The following is a 22,572-nucleotide window of genomic DNA, read 5'->3' as shown; positions in this document are numbered from 1 at the left end:
TCTTCAATCTGTTCAACTGAGCTAATACCTTTCCCCTTTTAATTGGTTCATTAATGCCTTTTACATTCCAACTGCAGAAGGTTACTCCATCACCCCCAGTCTTCACCTTTATATCATGCATTTTACTATTAGGGCGGCTTTTTTTGGAGTAGCCTTCTTGACTCACCCAGCTCCCCGTTGCACCCGGACATCAATCCAATGAGAATTTCTTTCCACCTTAATCCACATCTATGTCTTCTTAAACTAAATACACAATATCCTTCACATCTACATTCAAATAATATATAATATAAGATCAATAAAAAACAAAAACAATAAGAAATATCAATAATAAAAAAAAAGTAAAGGGTGTTAATAGGGTGCTCAGAAAAAAAAGAAACTACACTTGTATAGTGTGTAGTATGTGAAGGTGAAAGCCACACTAACGTGGCCATTAATCTAAAGACTTCCGTTTTTTTAATAAAAAAAAGATGTTGATTATACCAGCTCCTATCTCAAATGCTATATATATTGGGGTGGGGTACTAACTTTATATACTTAGTACTTAGTAGTTATTTCTATTATTCATATTACTATTTGCTAATTACTAATATCAATTGTATTTAATACTATAATATGTAATACTATTATCATGGAATAATTAAATATTTTCTAATAATTAATACAGAACTACTACTAAATGCCCATTATTCCACTTCCTTCTAAGTGAGTATTTCATAACCACAGGTCGATGATAAAAGTTCAGTCCTCTCCTTCTCCCTCGGGTTCTTCCTCCGCATCTTCTCTCTCTTCATCTTCTGGCTTCTGCTGTATGCCTCGGGCGAATTTCAATGCTTCAGTATGCTTAACGAAACGATATTCCTTGTCATCATAAGTTACTCTCAGTATTGCTGGGTACATCAAGCCATATCTCAGATTCTTAGTATTCTGTACATTCCTCAGAATACCTTTTGTTTCTTTAAATAGAGCTCTTTTCTTGGCCACTTCTGCAGGGAAGTCTCTAAAAATACTGATGTTGTCTCCCTCGTATTTCAGGTTTCTCTTTTTTATTATTATCTTCATCATTTCTTCGAAGACATGGTCAAAGGCCACTTTTACAATCATTTGTCTGGGCGATGAACCTATCCCAGGGGCCCGTCTTAGAGCCCTATGTGCACGGCTCAACAGGGGTTCATGATCCAAATTCAAAATATCCATTAAAAGTTTTGCAACAAATTTTCGAGGATCTTGACTCCCCTCACGACCTTCGCTCAGACCAACTATACGCAAATTTTTACGGCGTTGGCGTCCCTCCAGATCGATACATTTCTCGTTTGTTTTATGTAATAATTCTAAGAGGCGTTTGTTCTCGGCACGGAGTTTTTCGGTCTCCTTAGTATTCACTTCAGCAATTTTAGTTAGCTCTTTAATTGCTTCGCCTTGTTGGTCTAGCGAAATTATAGTAGGATCTATCTTGTCATCCAGCTTTCTTTCCATCCCAGCAGCTATTTCCTTTACATCCTCAATTTGAGTTTGTAACTCGGCATTAGCCTTTTCCTTCCACTCATCCATCATACTTTTTACCGTCGTTATAACTTGTTTTATTAAGTCTTCTTTATCTTCTTTATTTTTCTCGTGAGACACCAGCATATCCGCTTTTAAACTTTTTATCTCCTCCATATACTCCTTCCTCTGCTTCTTTATCTCCTCCATATACTCCTTCCTCTGCTTCTTTATCTCACCTAGAATGGTAGTCTTAAGTTCCTCCATTTCAGCTTTCCTCTGTGAGATATCTTCTTGAGAAGCAGCAGTTGCACCCGAGCTGAGGCCAGTTTCCCTTCTCGTAGCTTTTTTTCCAGCGGTGGGGGTGGGGGAGCGCTGGGTCATAATTTCTTCTTAAAATCGCGCGCCTGATGACGTCACGCACCTTTTAAACGCTGCCGGAGCCGTTCACAATCGATCTCCTGTGGTAAGTGCGTTTGTTTGACCCTTTTACCCCCGTTTTAAATTCAGTTTTTTTCGGAGCTGTAATGGCGCGATTCCACTCACATCGTGGTGCCAACCGGAAGTCCTCGACTTTAACAAGTTTAAAGTAAATTTCAATACTACTGTACCACTGAAAAATACTACTGAAGCTGACCCCTGAAAACAAAAAATTGATGCAAAAAAACAACTGGATGAAAGTCCTTCCATCCCAGGACTCAGTCTGGTGAACCTTCTGTGTACTACCTCTAGGGCAAGAATGTCTTTCCTCAGATTAGGAGACCATAACTGTATGCAATACTCCAAGTGTGGTCTCACCAAGGCCCTGTACAACTGCAGTAGAACTTAGGTACACAAAATTGCTGGAGAAACTCAGCGGGTGCAGCAGCATCTATGGAGCGAAGGAAATAGGTGACGTTTCGGGCCGAAACCCTTCTTCAGACTGATGGGGGGTGGGGGGGAGAAGGAAGGAAAAGGGGAGGAGGAGGAGCATGAGGGCAGGCGGATGGGAGGGTGGGAGGAGACAGCTAGAGGGTTAAGGAATGGGAGGAGACAGCAAGGGCTAGCAAAATTGGGAGAATTCAATGTTAATGCCATCCGGACGCAAGGTCCCCAGACGGAATATGAGGTGCTGTTCCTCCAATTTCCGCCGTTGCTCACTCTGGCAATGGAGGAGACCCAGGACAGAGAGGTCGGATTGGGAATGGGAGGGGGAGTTGAAGTGCTGAGCCACCGGGAGGTCAGATTGGTTATTGCGGACTGAGCAGTGGTGTTCAGCGAAACGATCGCCCAACCTCCGCGTAGTCTCCACGATGTAAATCAGCTGACATCTAGAGCAGCGGATGCAGTAGATGAGGTTGGAGGAGGTACAGGTGAACCTTTGTCGCACCTGGAACGCCTGCTTGGGTCCTTGAATGGAGTCGAGGGGGGAGGTGAAGGGACAGGTGTTGCATTTCTTGCGGTTGCAACGGAAAGTGCCCGGGGAGGGGGTGGTACGGGAGGGAAGGGAAGAATTGACGAGGGAGTTGCGGAGGGAGCGGTCTTTGCGGAAGGCAGACATGGGGGGAGATGGGAAGATGTGGTGAGTGGTGGGGTCACGTTGGAGGTGGCGGAAATGGCAGAGGATTATGTGTTGTATTTGCCGGCTGGTGGGGTGAAAGGTGAGGACCAGAGGGACTCTGCCCTTGTTGCGAATGCGGGGATGGGGAGAGAGGGTAGTGTTGCGGGGTATGGATGAGACCCTGGTGTGAGCTTCATCTATGGTGGTGGAGGGGAATCCCCGTTCCCTGAAGAACGAGGACATTTCCGATGCCCTGGTATGGAATGTCTCATCCTGGGAACAGATGCGGCGTAGGCGGAGGAATTGGGAGTAGGGGATGGAGTCTTTACAGGGGGCAGGGTGGGAAGACGTGTAGTCCAGATAGCCGTGTGAGTCAGTGGGTTTGTAATGTATGTCGGTCAGGAGTCTGTCCCCTGCGATGGAGATGGTGAGGTCAAGGAATGGTAGGGAAGTGTCGGAAATGGTCCAGGTGTATTGGAGTGCCGGATGGAAGTTGGTGGTGAAGTGGATGAAGTCAGTGAGTTGTGTGTAGGTGCAGGAGGTGGCCCCAAAGCAGTCGTCAATGTAACGGAGATAGAGGTCGGGGATGGGGCCCTGGTACGTATTGAACAAGGATTGTTCAACGTACCCGACAAAGAGGCAGGCGTAGCTGGGGCCCATGCGTGTGCCCATAGCTACGCCTTGTGTTTGGAGGAAATAGGAGGAGTCAAATGTAAAGTTGTTGAGGGTGAGGACCAACTCCGCTAAGTGGAGGAGAGTGTCAGTGGCTGGGTATAGGTTGCTCCTCCGGTCGAGGAAGAACCGGAGGGCTTTGAGGCCATCCTGGTGGGTGATGGAGGTGTAGAGTGACTGGACATCCATGGTGAAGATGAGGGGGTGAGGGCCTATAGAGTGAAATGCGTGGAGGCGGCGGAGAGTGTCTGAGGTGTCTAGAACATAGGTGGGAAGGGATTTGACCAAGGGGGATAGGATGGAGTCAAGGTATGTGGAGATGAGTTCGGTGGGGCACGAACACGCAGAGACAATGGGTCTGCCGGGAGAGCCGGGTTTGTGGATTTTGGGGAGAAGGTAAAAACGGGCCGTGCGGGGCTGGGGAACGATGAGGTTGGAAGCTAGGTCGGGCAGGGCATGGGAATTGATGAAGTCGGTGATGGTGCTAGAAATGGTTGCCTGGTGCTCGTCAGTGGGGTCATGGTCCAAGGGTAAGTAGGAGGAGGTGTCCGAGAGTTGGCGCGTGGCCTCAGCTTTGTAGAGATCGACGCACCAGACTACCACGGCACCTCCCTTGTCGGCTGGTTTGATGACCCAATCTGGGTTTTTTGCGGAGTGATTCAATGGCAGTGCGTTCAGAGCGGGAAAGATTAGAGTGAGACAGAGGAGTGGAGAAGTTGAGGCGGTTGACGTCGCGGCGGCAGTTCTGGATAAAGAGTTCCAGAGCCGGGACTTTACGAGAGGGGTTCCACGAGGAGGGGGTGCGTTCGAGACGGGAAAAAGGGTCATCATTGGGGGGCGAGGACTCCTTCCCATGGAAGTGCGCTGTGAGGCGGAGACGACGGTAGAAGCGCTCCAAGTCATGGTGGGCGCGGAACTCAATGAGATGGGGACGGAGCGGGACAAAGGTGAGACCTCTGCTGAGGACAGACCGTTGGGTGTGGGAGAGGGGGAAGTCGGGGGGGATGGTGAACACCCGGCAGGGGTGGGAGTTGGGGCCAGAGGAAGGCAGGTGGGTGGACTGGGGACGGGGCGATGTGTGGGGGGGGGGGGTTGTGGGTGTAGAACTTCCCTGCTTCTATACTCAAATCCTTTTGACCTCCGGCCCCCTGCTATTTCCGGCAGATTATTTATGTCTTCCTTAGTGAAGACAGAACCAAAGTAGTTATTCAATTGGTCTGCCGTGTCCTTGTTCCCCATGATCAATTCACCTGTTTCTGACTGCAAGGGACCTACATTTGTTTTAACTAATCTTTTTCTCTTCACATATCTATAAAAGCTTTTGCAGTCAGTTTTTATGTTCCCTGTCAGTTTTCTTTCATAATCCATTTTCCCTTGCCTAATTAGCCCTTTGTCCTCCTCTGCTGGACTCTGAATTTCTCCCAGTCCTCTGGTAGGCTGCTTTTTCTGGCTAATTTGCATTCTTCATCTTTTGTTTTGATACTATCCCTGATTTCCCTTGTTATCCACGGATGTACTACCTTCCCTGATTTATTATTTTGCCAAACTGGGATGAACAATTGTTGTAGTTCATCCATGCGGTCTTTAAATGCCTTCCATTGCATATCCACCGTCAACCCTTTAAGAATCAATTGCCAGTCTATCTTGGCCAATTCACATCTCATACCCTCAAAGTTACCTTTCTTTAAGTTCAGAACCCTTGTTTCTGAATTAACTATGACACTCTCCGTCCTAATGAAGAACTCAACCATATTATGGTCACTCTTGCCCAAGGGGCCACGCACAACAAGACTGCTAACTAACCCTTCCTCATTACTCAATACCCAGTCTAGAATAGCCTGCTCTCTCGTTGGTTCCTCTACATGTTGGTTTTGAAAACTATCCCGCATACATTCCAAGAAATCCCCTTCCTCAGCACCCTTGCCAATTTGATTCACCCAATCTATATGGAGATTGAAGTCACCCATTATAACTGTTTTACCTTTGTTGCACGCATTTCTAATTTCCTGTTTGATGCCATCCTCAACTCCACTACTACTGTTAGGTGGCCTGTACATAACTCCCACTTGCGTTTTCTGCCCCTTAGTGTTTCGCAGCTCTACCCATATCGATTCCACATCCTCCAAGCTAATGTCCTTCCTTTCCATTGCGTTAATCTCCACTCTAACCAGCAACGCTACCCCACCTCCTTTTCCTTTCTGTCTACCCCTCCTGAATATTGAATATCCCTGGATGTTCAGCTCCCAGCCTTGGTCACCCTGGAACAATGTCTCTGTGATCACAACTATAACATATTCATTAATAACTATCTGCACATTCAACTCATCCACCTTATTACGAATGCTCCTTGCATTGAGACACAAAGCCTTCAGGCTTGTTTTTACAACACTCTTACCCCTTATACAATTATGTTGAAAAATGGCCCTTTTTGATTTTTGCCCTGGATTTGTCTGCCTGCCACTTTTACTTTTCACCTTGCTACCTATTGCTTCTACCCTCATTTTACACCCCTCTGTCTCTCTGCTCATGCTCCCATCCCCTGCCACATTAGTTTAAATCCTCCCCGACAGCACTAGCAAACATTCCCCCAAGGACATTGGTTCCATTCCAGCCCAGGTGCAGACCGTCCTGTTTGTACTGGTCCCACCTCCCCCAGAACTGGTTCCAATGCCCTAGAAATGTGAATCCCTCCCCCTTGCACCATTTTTCAAGCCACGTATTCATCTGAAATATCTTCCTATTTCTACTCTGACTAGCACGTGGCACTGGTAGTAATCCAGAGATTATTACCTTTGAGGTCCTACTTTTAAGTTTCTCCTAGCTCCCTAAATTCACCTTGTAGGATCTCATCCCGTTTTTTACCTATATCGTTGGTGCCAATGTGCACCACGCCAACTGGCTGTTCACCCTCCCCCTCCAGAATGTTCTGCAGCCGACAGATAGAAGAGATATTTTCAAAGCTGGAGAGATGAAGCAGGGGGGGACAATTAAAGTAACATGGACAGGGGAGAGGCAAAGCAAGGTAGGTTTTCAAAGGAGAGAGAATGTCACAGAATGGACTGGGGAAGATAAATAGATAACTTTTTTTCCACAAAGAATATAAAATGTTCTAATATATATTTATAGTACAAGTCCACCAACCATTTTCCAGCAACTGATGGTCCAGCACCTCCTATAATCTAGACAAAATTAAGAGAGTGCACTTTAAACCTCCCCCCCCAGAGGTCCCTCCAAAAATATGGCACTTAAGCCTGGTGAGGTGGTTGTTAGCAACCTCATCAGGACTTTAGCGGCTGATCAGTGGGTCAAATTTGCCCCCTGCAGTCGGGCCTCTGGAACACTGAACTGGCCAGAGCCGGCACATCCATTCCCACAGCCGACTTCCATGACCAATTGGCAGGTCAAATTTGCTCCCTGCAGCCGCGGCTTTGGAACTCCGGCCCAGCCAAAGCCATCAGACCTGTTCCCATAGGCGACTTCCGAGGCTGACTTTGTAGGATGGTATCTCAGCCCCTCGGTGGCCTAGACGGTGTGTCTTTTTTTGTAAACCAGTATCCGCAGTTCCTTGTGTCTTCGAGATTTACTTAGTTTTGCTTTTCAGTTAAGTCAGGTAGATATGCCACACTCTTAAAAATGCCACCTTTATGGTTAGCAAAATTCATCCATTTGTACTTAACCTTAGGCCCTTCCCACCCGAATAAGACAAATTAAATTGTAACTCACCTTATCTTTATTTGCCTTGATCTTACTTACCACTCGACTATGAGCACTGTTAATAAAATAATAAAAAAATAAACATAATCAATTCATCTCAGTCCTGCACAATACAAATATATTTTTTAATCTCTGGTACCTATTTACCTCCAACCGACTAATTTGTGATCTGTTGTTGAAGAAATGTTACCTGCTGCCCAGTGATGTAACAACTTTGATCATTAATATTAATTTGTTCACAATGGACATCTCAATGATTTATCCACAACCAATGATACTGTATATATGTATGGACAATGAATAGGAGGTAATTGATGAATTGCCAAATTTTATTGACCACATCATTCAAGTCATAAAGTAGAATTCACATTGATCATCATTTCACATCCACTTTTTGCTAACCTGGAGTTAAATCTGACAGTCTTCATAAGAGCTATTTGTAGGCTGTGGGCCGAGCATCAAAAATGTGTCTAGAATTTAACTTTCGTGACCCATGTCTGGGAACTAGAAATTTTGCACAGATTTAGAAAAAATATAATTGAGAAGGAAGTCATAACAGGTCAGTGCCAAAAGTTGCACATTAATTAATTAAGCTAATTAGAAAATTAGATTGAAATAATATAATGAATATAATTGTGAGTGGGTGGAGGCACCAAATGTGATGAACAAATGGGTGACTTTATTCAGGCATAAAAGGTTCGTTAGACATGCACATCGGTCCTCTAACATAAAGCTGTTGTCTCGTGGGCTCGAGCTGAGCCTCTGCTGAGGTGGAAGGACACACACCGCTAGAGAGATGAGAACTGGTCAGCTCGAAGTAAGAGAGAGAGAAGAGAAAGAGGGTTGTCCCGGGGTTCAGTATATATACCAGGACACACCCCTATACCCCGTGAAAACTCCTCTCTGCCATTGCTGAGTCACGTGACCCTATCCCCAACTGCTGAGGGTTTGTGTAGCTAGTGGCCCAACCACTGGCTACACCAGTAGATGCCACTCGACCAGAGGTGGCACTACTGACGGCGGTCAGGCTGCAGAGTTGCCACTCGCCCAGAGGTGGCGCTGTTTACGGCGGTCAGCAGGTCGAGTGTCGCTTCCGACTGGCTGGGGCAGCCATGTGGGAGTTGGCCGCGGCAGCCATTTTGGCGGCCAGCGTCGATGGGCCTCGCCCCACCGCTGCAGGTAGGATCTCCACCCACTGTCGCCGGTGTCACCGAAGGCTGGCTGTGCTGCCGCGCCCTTGGTGGAGGCTGGAAGCTGCCGGGGAATCCGTCACGGGACCGCTGACTCATGAACGGCCGAGGCGCCACCCCGCTGCTGGGCCGGATGGGCAGCCAGCGCCCAGGGATCTTCGGGGTCAGCGCCGGTGAGGATGTCTTCGGTCAGCGGCCCCAGGTAGGCCCGCTCTATCGGGAGGCGTGCCGGTGAGGACGTCTTCGGGCAGCCGCCCCAGGTATGCCTGCCCTATCGGGTGGCTAGGCTTTGAGCAGCGGCAGGCGGGGTAAGGGGTGGGCCCGCTCTCTCCCTGTCCCCGAGGCCGTCGGTGATGCTGGGGGCGGTGGGCTGCAACCCTCGCAGCTCCTGCGGCAGCTGGTGGGGGAGCGGCGGCAGTCGTGGTCTCTTAGCCCCAGTGGTCGGCTCCGGTTGGGTCATGCGGGAGAGATAGTTAGGACCGTGGCTGCTGCACTGCTCTCTGCTGTGGTGGACCCGGAATGCCGGTGGGCGGCTCAGGCAGCCTGAGATTTATTAGACCAGGCATTGGCGTTAGTCGAGCGGCCCGACCACGTCGGTAGGGCACAAGGCGGCGTCTGGGTGCAGCACAGAGTTGACGGCTGCATCCATAGCGGTCATTACCGTAGAGCCGGGCTGCCGGCTGCAGACATCAGGTCACCAAGGTAGATGGTCAGCTGCGTGCGTCGGAAAATCCAAAATCTCCATTTTGGAACGTCGGGGTCACCAATGTAGTGGCACCAAATGTGGTGAAATTTACTTTATTCAGCCATAAAAGGTTTGTTATACATGCACGTTGGTCCTCTAACATAAAGTTGTTGCTGCTGCTGTTGTGAGGCTGGTGCCTCGTGGGCTGGAGCTGAGCCCCTGCTGCGGTGGAAGAACTCACCTCTAGACAGAAGAGAACTGGTCAGCTCAAAGAGAGAGAGAAGAGAAACAGAGGGTAGTCCGGGGGTTCATTATATATACCAGGACACACCCCTATACCACTTGACAACTCCTCCCTGCCATTGCTGAGTTAAGTGACCCTACCCCCGACTGCGGAGGGTTCGTGTAGCTAGTGGCCCAACCACCGGGTGCCACCACATGTATGTATTTTGAATGAGACTGCCGCAGAGGTCCGGCTCCTGAACCAGCTAATTAATGAGTGAGGGCAGTTCTTGTGGGTTCCCCTGTTTACTGAACCCCACTGACTGCCAGTGGGCAGAGTGGGGGTCACGGCCATAGTGGGACTGGGGCAGTGCCAGGCTGGGGGAAGGCTAAGGCACCTTCGACTTAGAGGAAAATGCCTAAACCTAACGCCCCCCCCTTCCAGAGCTGCCCACTGATGGAGCTGGAGCTGCTTTGGGACCAACTGTGGGCTTTGTACGTGTGGCCGCTCAGTGCATCCACCTTGGCCAGCATGCCCTTCTGGATCATCATGGTATTGATAGTGGGGAGTGGCACTGCCTTGCTCGCTGCAACATTGGCCTACGAACAGCCCGACCGACCCTTCGCAGCATCCACAGGCCTACCGACAGCCTGACCGATCCTACACAGCATCCACGGGCCGGCCCGACATCCTGACTGACCCCTCGCAGCACTGACTGGCAGCCCAACAGCCCGACCGACCCGTCACAGCACTCATCGGCTACCGACAGCCCGACCGACCCATCACAGTATCCACCCGCAGCCCGACAGCCCGACCGATCCTTCGCAGCATCCACCGGCCTACCGACAGCCCAACTGATGGCCCGACCGACTGACTGATCGACTGACTGACGAGCTGACCGACCGACCGACAGACCGACTGACTGACAGACTGACAGACTAACCCTAATCCTAACACTAGCTCTACATTTTTATTATCATTTTTATTTAACAGTTCACATCATAACTTTACAAAGATAAATCAATTGTAAAACAAAATTATCAGCAAGGTTAGCATTACCTTTATTCCTTCGAAACCTTGCTGTTGTTTTGATGTAATTAGGAGGCAGCCATGATCCCAGAGTGCTCGCTGCCTAGCTACCATGAAACAAAGCGTGTGATTGGTCAATTGGTGTCCGACGCAATGTCAAACGTGCATTGATTGGACAATTACTACTCGGAAAATTTGAGTTTTTTTTCATATTTTTAAAATATGTGCAGATTTTGGTCTTGACGAGTTTCAGGTATTATTTCTGAAATGTTAAAAATTCAGGTAGTTATGTGATTTGGGTCAAACTTAAACGAAAAAGCGCCTCGGCCCACAGCCTTTTATTCAAGATCTGGAAGTGCCCGATGCCTATGAGATACTATAACTCAGAATGAGTCAATGCTGTCAGGCCGGGAAGCAAGAAAGAAAAAAAAGAGTAACATGGAGAAAAATGGACCATCTTGAAATTGCTATCTGTTTATGTATGTTTCCATTGGGAAGAATTAACAACCGACTCACCGAGTGATATTGCCTGTTGTAATGGCACTTATTAGCCACTGTAGGTCCAATATTTTAAATGGTATCAGAACCAAAGAAACATTGTGCGCCAGGTTTTGAGCACTTTGTGGGTACATGAAGTGATGTGTGGTTTTAGTACCCACATCCCTCTCATAGCCAACAGTCTTTGCATGGTTCATCCTGCATGATTTAAAAAATACAGATCATTAAGCAGATACTCAAACAATTGTTCTTTAATGTGATGGTTAGAAAACAATAAATTCTAATTAGAGAATGAATTTTAGCCTGGTGGTGGCTAGGCCAAATTTGATACTGTGACTAACGATTTTAAAACTAATAGTCTACTTTTTAACAATGTTCTTTGAGGCACCTTGCAAATAGGTTGTCAAGTTTCCTACATTACAACAGTGAATACATTACAAAAAAATTATATCGGCTATAAAGCCCAATGCAATATCTTGAGAATCTTTGAGTTTCTATAGATATAAGCAGACGGTCTGTGTTTGTGGTCAGTAAATTTAGAAGCCTTATTACCATTTGAGCCATCATCTGGATAGTTTATGGAAAAAGCAAAAAATGGAGTCATAGAACTGATCCCTGTAGCACAGCACGTATCACATCTTGTCAAACAATAGGAAACATTTATGCCAAATCTCTTTCTCCTGTGTCCAGCCAATCTTCAATCCACACCAACATGTTACCTCCATCACCATTTAAAAAATTTCCATAATAGCCTTTGAGTTGCACCCTATCAATTCCTTCCTGAAATTAATTAACTTTGTCCTCAGCAGATGTTACGTCATCAACAGCAATAAATTGGTCAAATATGTCTTAAAACCACATTAATTTTCTTGAGAGTTTGCCCTGGAATTACATCTTTTGCAATTGCTTCTAAAATGTTTACTATAACATCAGTCCATAGTTTATTGATTTCTATGTGTCCATCTTTTAGCATAAGTTTATTTCAGATCCACATCAAAGAATGGCAGCAACCTAACCGGCTGAACCAACTGGAATAGTATAGAATTGAGTTTTGGATAACATGCATTAATCCCATCCTCCTCCACTTTTTATCCTCTTTAAATATGACTAAGATATCGCCATCATTGTACAGTCAGTGGATAAATTCTATCTGCACGAATATGTAATCATTAACAAACTTTAATCAACTTTGGAGCTAGCCCTATAGAAACAAAGAACTGCAGATACTGGTTAATACACAAAAGGACAGAAAGTGTGGGAGTAACTCAGCAGATCAGACAGCATCACTGAAGAGCATGGATAGGCAAAGTTTCTGGTTAAGATCCTTTTTCAGACTGATTATAGGGGCGGGGGGGGGGGGGGGGGGGGACGAGGGGGGTGGGCATCTACCCTGTCCAATCCTCTAAGAATGTTATATGTTTCTATAAGATCCCTTCTCAGCCTAAATTCCAGTGAATACAAGCCAAGTCGACCCGTTCTTTCATCATATGTCATTCCTGCCATCCCGGGAATTAACCAGGTACGCTGTACTTCCTCCATAGCAATAATGTCCTTCCTCAAATTAGGAGACCAGAATTGCACACAATACTCCAGGTGCGGTCTCACCAGTGCCCTGCACAACTACAGTAGGACCTCCTTGCACCTAAACTCAAATCCTCTCACAATGAAGACCCAACATGCACTTAGCTTTCTTAGTCTCTGAATTAAACGTGTCACTCTACATCTTAATGCAGAATTCCACCATATATGGTCACTGTTGCCCAAGGGACTTTGCATAACAAGATCGCTAACTATTCCTTCCTCATTACACAATACCCAGTGCAGGTCCCCTCTAGTCGGTTCCTCTACATATTGGTTTAAAAACCCATCCCGTATACATTCCAGGAAATCCTCCTTCTCAGCACTGTTACCAATTTGGGTGGTCCAATCTATATGTAGATTAAAGTCACCCATGATAACCGCTGTACCTTTGCTACACGCATCCCTAATTTCCTGCTTGATGCTGTCCCCCAACCTCCCTACTTCTGTTTGGTGGTCTGTATACAACTCCAACAAATGCTTTCTGCTCTTGGCTATTTCGCAGTTCTAACCATACCGATTCTACAACATTCAAGCTAATGTCTCTCCCTGCATTAACCAGCAATGCTGCCCCATCTCCTCTTCCTTTTTGTCTATCCTTCCTGAATATCGAATACCCCTGTATGTTTAGCTCCCAGCCTAGGTCACCCTGGTTTGTTTTTCTTATCTTCTTTCTACCTTTGCTTCTGTCCTCCTTTTATGGCCATCTGTCTCCTTGCATTGGGTCCCATCCCCCTGCCCTGTTAGTTTAAACATGACCTTTCCTACACTCTCTTTCCAGTTAGCTGAACAAGCTTCCATGTTGTTGACTCCAACCCCCCACTCTTTAGTTTAAACCCACGTGTGTAGTACTGGCAAACCTGCCTGCCAGAATGTCGGTCCCCTTTCCAATTAAGGTGCAACCCATCCCTTTTATACAGGTCACCTCTGCCCCAGAAGTGATTCCAGTGATCTAGAAATCTAAATCCCTGCCCCCTGCACCAACTCCTCAGCCACACATTCAGATCCCCTATCTCCCTGTTCCTACCCTCACTAGCACGAGGTACTGGAAGCAAACCTAGAAGTCCTGCTTTTCAGCCTCACGCCTAGTTCTCTTTACTCATGTTGCAGAACCTTCTTCCTCTTCTTACCCATGTCATTTGCGCCTACATGCACAACTACTTCCGGCTGCTCCCCTTCCTTTCGAGGATGTTCTGAAGTCGGTCTGAGACGTCTTGGACCCTGGCACCGGGGAGGCAACACACCTTGCTCGAGTCTCGCCTATCGCCACAGAATCTCCTGTCCGCAACAGTCACCCACCACTATGGCTGTGCCTGACGTCAGTCTCGTTGGTCGAGTCTCAGCACTAAGATTCAAGTCACAGACCTGTCTGCCAACGGACTGCAAGCACCATCTTCCCCCGACAACTCCCAAGAGGGTTACCCGTTCGCAAGAGGTGCTTCCACCAAGGTATCCTGCACTCGCTTCATCCCCTTTCTTTCTGTCTCTACCCGTCGCACCTCCTGCACTCTTGGAGTGACGACCTGACTGTAGGTCCTGTCCAGGAAACTTTCGTCGTCCCGGATGGACCGCAGGGCATCCAGCTGCTGCTCCAGTTCCCTAACTCGGAACTTGAGGAGCTGCATCTGGTCACAGTTGCCCCAGGTGTAGTGGTCAGTGACACCAGCAGTGCCCCCAGCAGTGCCCCTGACTTCCCACATCCTGCAGTAAACACACTGCAATAATATTCCTGCCATCACAAGTTTAAATATATAAAATTAAATTAAACACACAACCGATTCAAGTGTAGCCTCCTTGCCAAAGACTCGCACTTTCCCTCACCAAGGCCGTTCCCCTAGACCTGAAAATTTTATCTAATCAAGTCAACTATCCACACAACTAATTAGGATCTCAGTCAATCCGCTCTCGCTGGTCTAGCTGCAGCTGCTCTGCGATCTTCCAGGTGGGGCACAGGGGAGGGAAGGTGAAGGGCGAGAGGGGGAGGGGGTGGGTGGGGGGGGGGGGGGGGGGGGGGGCTGGGAGATGGGTTAGTTAGGGATTACCTAAAAGTGGAGAATTCAATGTTCATACTGTTGGGTTGTAAGCTAGCCAAGCAGAATCTGAGGTGCTGTTCCTCCAGTCTGCATGTGGCCTCACTCTGGCAATGGAGGAGGCCCAGGACAGAAAGGTTAACGTGGGAATGGGAAGGGGAATTAAAATGATTAGCAACCGGGAGATCAAGTAGACCTTGGCGGACTGAGCTCAAGTGTTCAGCTTGCCCTTTTCATCTGCTTCAACATCAAGAAATCATAGTTAGCACTAGGTGGCTTACCTCATCACAAAATTATGGGAGTCAATTATTGGTCCATAATTGGATCCTATCAGATTTCCAGAATTCCCAACCACGGCACATGTCCTGCATCGGTTTGGTCCATGGCCTGAGAGCAGGTTGTCTCCGGGAAACAACTTAAATACTTGTTCCATTACGATGTTGAAATAGGGTGCATTTTTGCTACCTTGAAGCCTCTACCAGAAGATAATTTTAAATTAGTATATGTTAATAATACTATTATGTTATAATAATAATCTTGAAGTCATGTAAGAATGGCTATTCAATAATTTATTCTATTACTGATTGCAATTATGATTTCCTTAAGCATAAATGCTAATAAATGCATTACAGTAATTAGGCTCAACCTTCCCAAACACAATTCATAATAATATTATGCAGTGTTATCCTTTGGATAGAAGGATTGTTTCGTTTATTAACAGATCCTTCTCAAACCTGGCAGGTATGCTCCTTCTGTGGAACTTCTCTACTCCCCTACCCTGCCCCAATCCATACTATATTCATGACAGAACAATCCAACCCATCATTGGGGCAGCAACATCTGTGCCAAGACACTCTGACTGCTTTTATGCTTGGTTCTTTCTGTTAGCATGAACACTGATGAAAACAATGGCCAACATTTGAGCATGAGGGGTTTCTGCTCTGTGAAAAGCATGCAGCTTATTGCATCAACCCATAATCTTGTCCTGCAGGGAAAAAATGTGAAATTGGCACAAAACACATTTACAAAATTATAATTATGATCAACAAAATTGCTAACATCCACAGTAGTCATGGGGTAGAACATGGTGGAAACAGGCCAAATGGTCTAATTCTGCTCCTATGTCTTATGGAGCTAAAGCAGGAAGCCAAATGCCATTTATCTTTCCATTTGTTATAGGGAAACTTTACAGATGTCAAAGCAGGAAATTGTACATAATTTAATAAAGTCAATATAGCCATATGAACTGGTAAAAATGTTTGACCGATTTATTGGAGTAATGTGGTGTAGATAAAGGAAAACTGATAAACACTTTATATTTAGATTCTGAGCTGGCATTTGAAAGTAATTACAGCAAAGGATATGATGCAAAATGAAAGTTGACAGAGTATTTGCCTGAATGAACGATTGACTGGCTAATAAGAATCAATTAATGGGTTTTTAAGGAGTTGGCAAGTTGCAGTGGGAGGTGTCCAACAGGGATAGGTGCTGGGTCTCAGCTTTTTGCATTTCAGACTCGATGAAGGCGATGATGTTGTGGAAGCTAAATTTGCTGATGGAGCTAAATTTGCTGTGAGGCCACATGCTCCTGTGCTGTCCTGTTCTATGTTCAATGTAAAACACAAATCTCCTTAAATTGCAGAAGGCTTGACAACCTGAGTGACCTATTTTTCCTAACTCATATGTATGAGAGAAGGTAACTATCAGGAATCCAACAATGGAGGTGTCTGAGACGGTACTGAAAGTATTGCTGTATATAAGTAAAATCAACCTATCCAAGAAAAAGCTGGCATTTCAGACTGATAATTGTTAGCTATGGTGTGGTATCAATATTTTCCTACAATTTGAAGAGTGAAAATGTGTAGCTTTCTTTAGGGAATAAATAAACATTGAATGCACAGTTTAATTTATTTTCGGATTACCCGTTCTTCCAGTAATGATACTCCCACTTTGCTGCTGGAAAATAATTTAGACCCAGTTACAGTAAAGGAATGACAATTTAAATCAGAATGGTGAGCAAACAATTTCTATCCTTGTCTCTGTTGGACTTGGGAGGTCATTAAGAGCATTCAAGGCTGCTGGACTTACATGTATCACCTGTTTGCACGACAAATTTTCCCTCCCTAGTATAAGTGCAATGAAACCTCAGGCAGAAACTAATTAAACCAGCGTAAATAAGTACAGACTTTAAACATATGATTTTTTAATGGTGTTGATTTATGGAGTAGATTTACCTGCTAAGTATTTTAGGTTTCCATTATGTGCTGTGTATATTTAATCCATTTAGGCAGTACAGTGGTAGAATTGCTGGAAAAACTCAGCTAGTGAGGCATCTATGGAGCGAAGGGAATAAGCAACGTTTCGGGTCGAAACCCTTCTTCAGACTGAAGAAGGGTTTCGACCCGAAACGTTGCCTATTTCCTTCGCTCCATAGACGCTGCCGCACCTGCTGAGTTCCTCCAGCATTTTTGTCTATCTTCGATTTTCCAGCATCTGCAGTTCCTTCTTAAACAGCGGTAGAATTGCTGCCTTACGGCGCCTGAGACCCGGGCTCGGTCCTGACTACGGGTGCTGTCTGCTGAGTTTGTTCGTTCTCCCTGTGACTGTGTGGGTTTTGCACAGGTGCTCCGGTTTCCTCCACATTCCAAAATACATTCAGGTTTGTAGGTTCATTTGCTTTGGTAAAAAAAGTTGCAAACTTTCCCTAGTGTGTAGGATGGTGCTGGTGCATGTCGGCACAGTCTCACTGTTTCCGCACTGTATTTCTAAACTAAAACTAAACTAAACATGAATTACCACAATAACTTTATGATTTTTATAATTATGACACATGATATAATTTTAAAGGGAAAATTAGACTATCATCTCGTCAACTAATATGCCCAATAAACCAGTAAAGTTTCACCATTTGTCCTAATTTCAGGTAGTGGGATTATGAATGGCTTGAAACAATTTCTTGTAGATATTCTGTAAGTACCGAAATACAGCATTTGTTTTAACCTACTTTATATGGTACATGTAATATGGTTAAACTGGCAATGTGAAGCTTTAATGTCCAAAATAAAGCAATTATATGGTTTTAAATAGCCAACATTACGTTTTTGATTGCAATGGTTTATTTGGTTGATTTTGGTTGATCACACCATTCTCTTTATCACCTTCCTGGCTCCTCTTCTTCTTGCATATGACATGCACAGTCTAAATTTGTGCTGGACAACTTGTGCAAGACAACTCGTTCTAATTGATCTTATTTGATTGTGCACACCAGGTTGATTACATTCGTCGAAACAGGGCGGGCCACGTGAAGGTTGCAATCTCCCACCCCTTCCTGGCTCCTGATCACTTACATCCACTCAGTAGTCCAACTAGTTCAAATGGTTTCATCCACTATCAGAGTTCCATTGTTGCTCTCTTCATTAACATTTCATCTATTTACCCCAATCAAGGTTTAATCGTTATTGTCATCAATTTTTCACTCGTTGCAGTTCTATGACCCATCACTGTCATTTCAACTATTGGTTGTAATTATTCCCACCATTTGAATAACTTTTTAAATTCCAATATTGCCAAATGTTAAAATTCCATTCCTACTGTTTCAAATGTCATCATCATGACCATTACAAAATTCCAGAAATGATTCTCATCAAAGTCCTATCATTTTTCCACCTTCCAAGCTTTTTGAGTGTTGAAGCTAGACATACCCAGACAAATGGAGAGATCATTGAATGCCCTTAATGCTGCTACCAAAGACATATTACCCCCTTTTCCACATGTTATAACTAGCAAACGAATTGCAATGACAGGGTCTTATGTCTAAATGTCCATGATCTCAGTTGTTCTCTTCCCCTCCTTCCTCCCTCTCCCCCTGCCCCTCTCCCCCCTATTCCCCCTCTCCCCACCCCTCTTCCTCCTCCCCCTCCCTTCCTCCTCCCCCCTTCCTGCTCTCCTCACCCTCTCCCTCATCCCCTCTCCCTCCCCCCTTTCTCCCTCCCCACTCTCCCCTATCTCCCCCTCCCACCATCCCCCGTCACGCTCCATTTCCCCCTCTCCATTTCCCCCTCTCTTCCCCCTCCTCTCCACCTCCTCTCCCCTTCCATCCCATCTCCCCCCCCCTTCCTCCACCCCTACTCTCTCCCCTCGCCCCCCCTCGGTGGTTAGTGGTGTGTGTTTGGGGAGGGGGGTGGTTAGTGTGTGTGTGTTTTGGGGGTTGGGATGTGTGTGTGTGTGTGTGTCCCATCCCCCTCACCCCTCCTCCCCCTCCTGTCCATCTCCCCCTCTCCACCTCCCCCTCTCCATTTCTCCATTTCCCCCTCTCTCCCCCCTCGCCCCTCCTCCCCCTCCTGTCCATCTCCCCCTCTCCACCTGCCCCTCTCCATTTTTCCATTTCCCCCTCTCTCCCCCCTCTCCCTGCCTCTCCACCCCCTGTGTACACAAAAATGCTGGAGAAACTCAGTGGGTGCAGCAGCATCTATGGAGCAAAGGAAATAGGCAACGTTTCGGGCCGAAACCGAAACCGAAAATAAATCAGTCTGAAGAAGGGTTTTGGCCCGAAACGTTGCCTATTTCCTTCGCTCCATGGATGCTGCTGCACCCACTGAGTTTCTCCAGCATTTTTGTGTACCTTCGGTCCAGTGGTAGTTCGGCAGCACTTGTGGCGCCAGGGACCCGGGTTCAATCCTGGCTGTGGATGAGGCACGGGTCTGTGTGCACGCTCTCCCCTGTCTCCCACTCGCATCTGCCCCCTCTCTCTCTCTCGCTGTTACACCTCGCTCTCCCGCTACTTGACATCCCCGTTCCTCAGATTAAATATATTTTAATAAATGAATTATGAATAAAGATAAGAATTTACACACAGCCTATACAGCCAGCGCTTCGTTTGCTTTTTCTTTATGGTGAATGACCTTTGACAAACCCTATGATTTCTTGATTGCTGATTTCAATGGGTTTGAAATAACATTGCATGTTATATTGTTTCATAAAGTATCATTGCACAAGTATCAATGGAAGTAATTGCTTGTTAGTTTCCAAAACAATTCTTACGTGGCATCCTATGCTGAAAATGGCAGCCTGGGTTCTTTAGAGGCAATGGTATCTGATTACTGTGGGAAGCTTACATAGTATCAATGATAGACAAAAGTGCTGGAGAAACTCAGCGGGTGCAGCAGCATCTATGGAGCGAAGGGAATAGGGAACGTTTCGGGCCGAAACCCTTCTTCAGACTGATGGAGTATCAATGATTTTGTTTTTACACAAAAATGCTGGAGAAACTCAACGGGTGCAGCAGCATCTATGGAGCGAAGGAAATAGGCAACATTTCGGGCCGAAACCCTTTAGTTTTTTTTGTTGTTTTGTTTAAGACTGGTTTGCGTTCAAATTTAATATTATTTGTGAGCTTGTTCATGTGTATGAGTATCTACAATTTCGCAGTTGATATTGCTGAAGAGGGCCTTTATTTAATCGAAAAATATTATTGGCATGTGACAGTCACCAGGTAGGCTGGATTTTATTGTCCATCCTTTGTTGCCTACAGAAAGTGTTAGTTCTTTCAAATAGTTGAAAGGCAGACACTAAGCATTAAAGTAGTAGGCTTATATCTCTAAAGTTTAGTCAGAAAAATGGCCAGTTCACAGAAATATCTTTTGACTTTCAATCAGAATGCTGATGATATTCTGAAAAACTTTTATCTCTATTGAGAGCACACAAATAATCTGAATTTCTATAAAATCCCAGAATATATACAAGGGAGTTTTTTAGTTATCATATTCTTTCATTTATCAAGTATTTTCTTACATTTCATTTCAGTCCATGAATTATCCTTCATTTAAAGTGATCCAATCTCTGTAAAGTGTACCACCTACCTTCCACCAATTGTAAGACTTCTCAGGAATTGTGTAGTTGCTTTTCATCAGGATGGGGTTCATGTTCGAAACGTAACGCTCGTCAAACCATTCCGACAGACCTAATTCAGAGACACACTTGCTACATTTGCACAGTCTCATTGTCATGAGATGGTGTTGTGAAATATATTTTGTGCAGATAAATAAGGCAGAAATCAGCACAAGAAACAGTAAATATAACAAATAATGAAGCCTCCCCAGCCTAAACAAAATGCGTGAAACCAGCATGGTGAAGCCTGCTTGGCAACAGAGAAAAACGAAGAGCAAGAAGTGGGTCCTGCAAAATATGTACTTAACAAAAAGATCTCTGTGTACAACTCCAGTTTGCACAAAATAGTAGCTACTGAGCAATAACAGCAGTTTTACTGTGGAATACTTTTCTGAAATAAATCTTCAGAATAGAATAATCAAAGTTTTCCAAAAGAAAGCATTCAGTTGGTGTTTTCTTTCACGTCTAGCCAGTGGAGTGGAAAGTTACTGTGGTGTCAAGTCACTTTTCAATATTTTTCAATGGGCAGAGCCATCAATAATACCATATTGTATTTGTGCATTTGGGAGCTGCATTCATTGTGGATAGGATGACGTCTTTCACACCGATGATTTGAATACCAGTAATGTGGTCAGTCTTCTCTTCGAATTTTCCATTATGCCACTATAATTACACAATTTCTTGAGTCAAACTGGCTGAGTAAACTTCCTCCTAAAAGAAAAACAACAGGTAAACCATGTGTAGGAAGGAACAGCAGATACTGGTTTAAACCAAAGATAAGATACAAAAAGCTGGAGTAACGCAGCGGGTCAGGCAGCATCTCTGGTGAAAAAGAATAGGTGGCGTTTCAGGTTATGACCCGAAGTCGAATCTGAAGAAGGGTCAAGTGTGAAGAAGGGTCTCGACCCAAAATGTCACCTAGTTCTTTTCTCCATAGATGCTGCCTCACCAACTGAATTACTCCAGTTTTTGTGTCGAACAGATAAACCATATCTAATCCATCCACCCACAAGACTAATAGAGAGCCAATCTCATCAGGCACCACACCCAAAGTCCATCATTGGACTCATTCAAGCATTTATATTTATAATAATTGTGAAACTTTCATGAACAAATGTCATTAATCATTATAAGAAAAGTCCAGTGAAAGGATTATCTTGGAGGTCATCAGAAACATCATAAAAATAAAAGGAGGAATTTTATTCTGTTCCTGTGCTTGATTCACAGGAGTAGCAAGTTAACAATTGGTTTGTTTCTGATGTGGAGGTTGTCCAAGTGTAATGCCTTTAATGTTAGATTTAGAGTGCACAGTAGCTCCATACAATCTGGACATCTTGGACAGCATTGCCCCTGGATCACAACATTGTTCTGTCATGTCCAAGTTGCAGTTGGTGTAAATTGTTAGAGGCATTCACATATATCTTTAACCTCAAACACCATACAGACAGCACCCATAGTCAGGATCTAACTAGATATCTGGTGCAATAAGGCAGCAACTCTACCGCTGTGTCACTGAGCTCTTACAGGTGAGACAAAGGTCCACATGCAGCTTGTCAAACCTCACCTACTGGATTTGGTGCTTTCGTCAAGGCCTACTTTACATTGGCGAGACCAAGCGTAGACGAGGTGATTGTTCCACCAAACATTTGCACCTAGTCTGTCAAGGCTTCATGGATCTCCCGGTTACTAGAAATGTTAACATCCCTTCCCATTCCCATACTGATCTTCCTGCCCTGGGGCCACCTCCATTGCCAGATTGAGGCCACACGCAATTTGGAGGAACATCGCCTCATATTCTTCTTGAGCAGTTCAGAGCCTAATGGTATGAACACTGAATTCCCCTCTCTCTTTCCTGTACCCTACCATCCCGGTGCACACCCCTTTCTCCCACTATCTCACCCCTCTATTTTTCCTCTGCCCATGTTCCCTTCCACCTATATCCCTCCCTCTTGCTTTACATTTCACCCTACTTCTATCCTTATCTGATACCCTTGTGACTCCTTTGCATCACCATTCTTTGTCCAGCCATCTGCAAAACAAACCCC

General features: G+C 45.4%; 1 protein-coding gene across 1 annotated transcript in view; it reads right to left on the bottom strand.

Annotated features, from left to right (window-relative positions):
• LOC116972582 (CMP-N-acetylneuraminate-beta-galactosamide-alpha-2,3-sialyltransferase 1-like) overlaps positions 1 to 20,812 on the bottom strand; it is a 29,013-nt gene extending 8,201 nt beyond the window's left edge. The window contains exons 1-4 of the mRNA XM_033020399.1: positions 20,500 to 20,812; positions 14,923 to 15,116; positions 11,052 to 11,231; positions 7,418 to 7,463 (exon numbers count right to left, since the gene is read on the bottom strand). Coding sequence (XP_032876290.1) covers positions 7,418 to 7,463; positions 11,052 to 11,231; positions 14,923 to 15,116; positions 20,500 to 20,766 — 687 coding nt within the window. The 5' untranslated portion in view covers positions 20,767 to 20,812. The remainder of the gene's footprint in view (positions 1 to 7,417; positions 7,464 to 11,051; positions 11,232 to 14,922; positions 15,117 to 20,499) is intronic.
• Positions 20,813 to 22,572: the final 1,760 nt, after the last annotated feature.

This window comes from Amblyraja radiata, chromosome 4, assembly GCF_010909765.2.
Source record: "Amblyraja radiata isolate CabotCenter1 chromosome 4, sAmbRad1.1.pri, whole genome shotgun sequence".
NCBI lineage: Eukaryota > Metazoa > Chordata > Chondrichthyes > Rajiformes > Rajidae > Amblyraja > Amblyraja radiata.
Note: the sequence above shows the minus strand (reverse complement) of the source record. Positions and strands in the feature narration are given on the sequence as shown.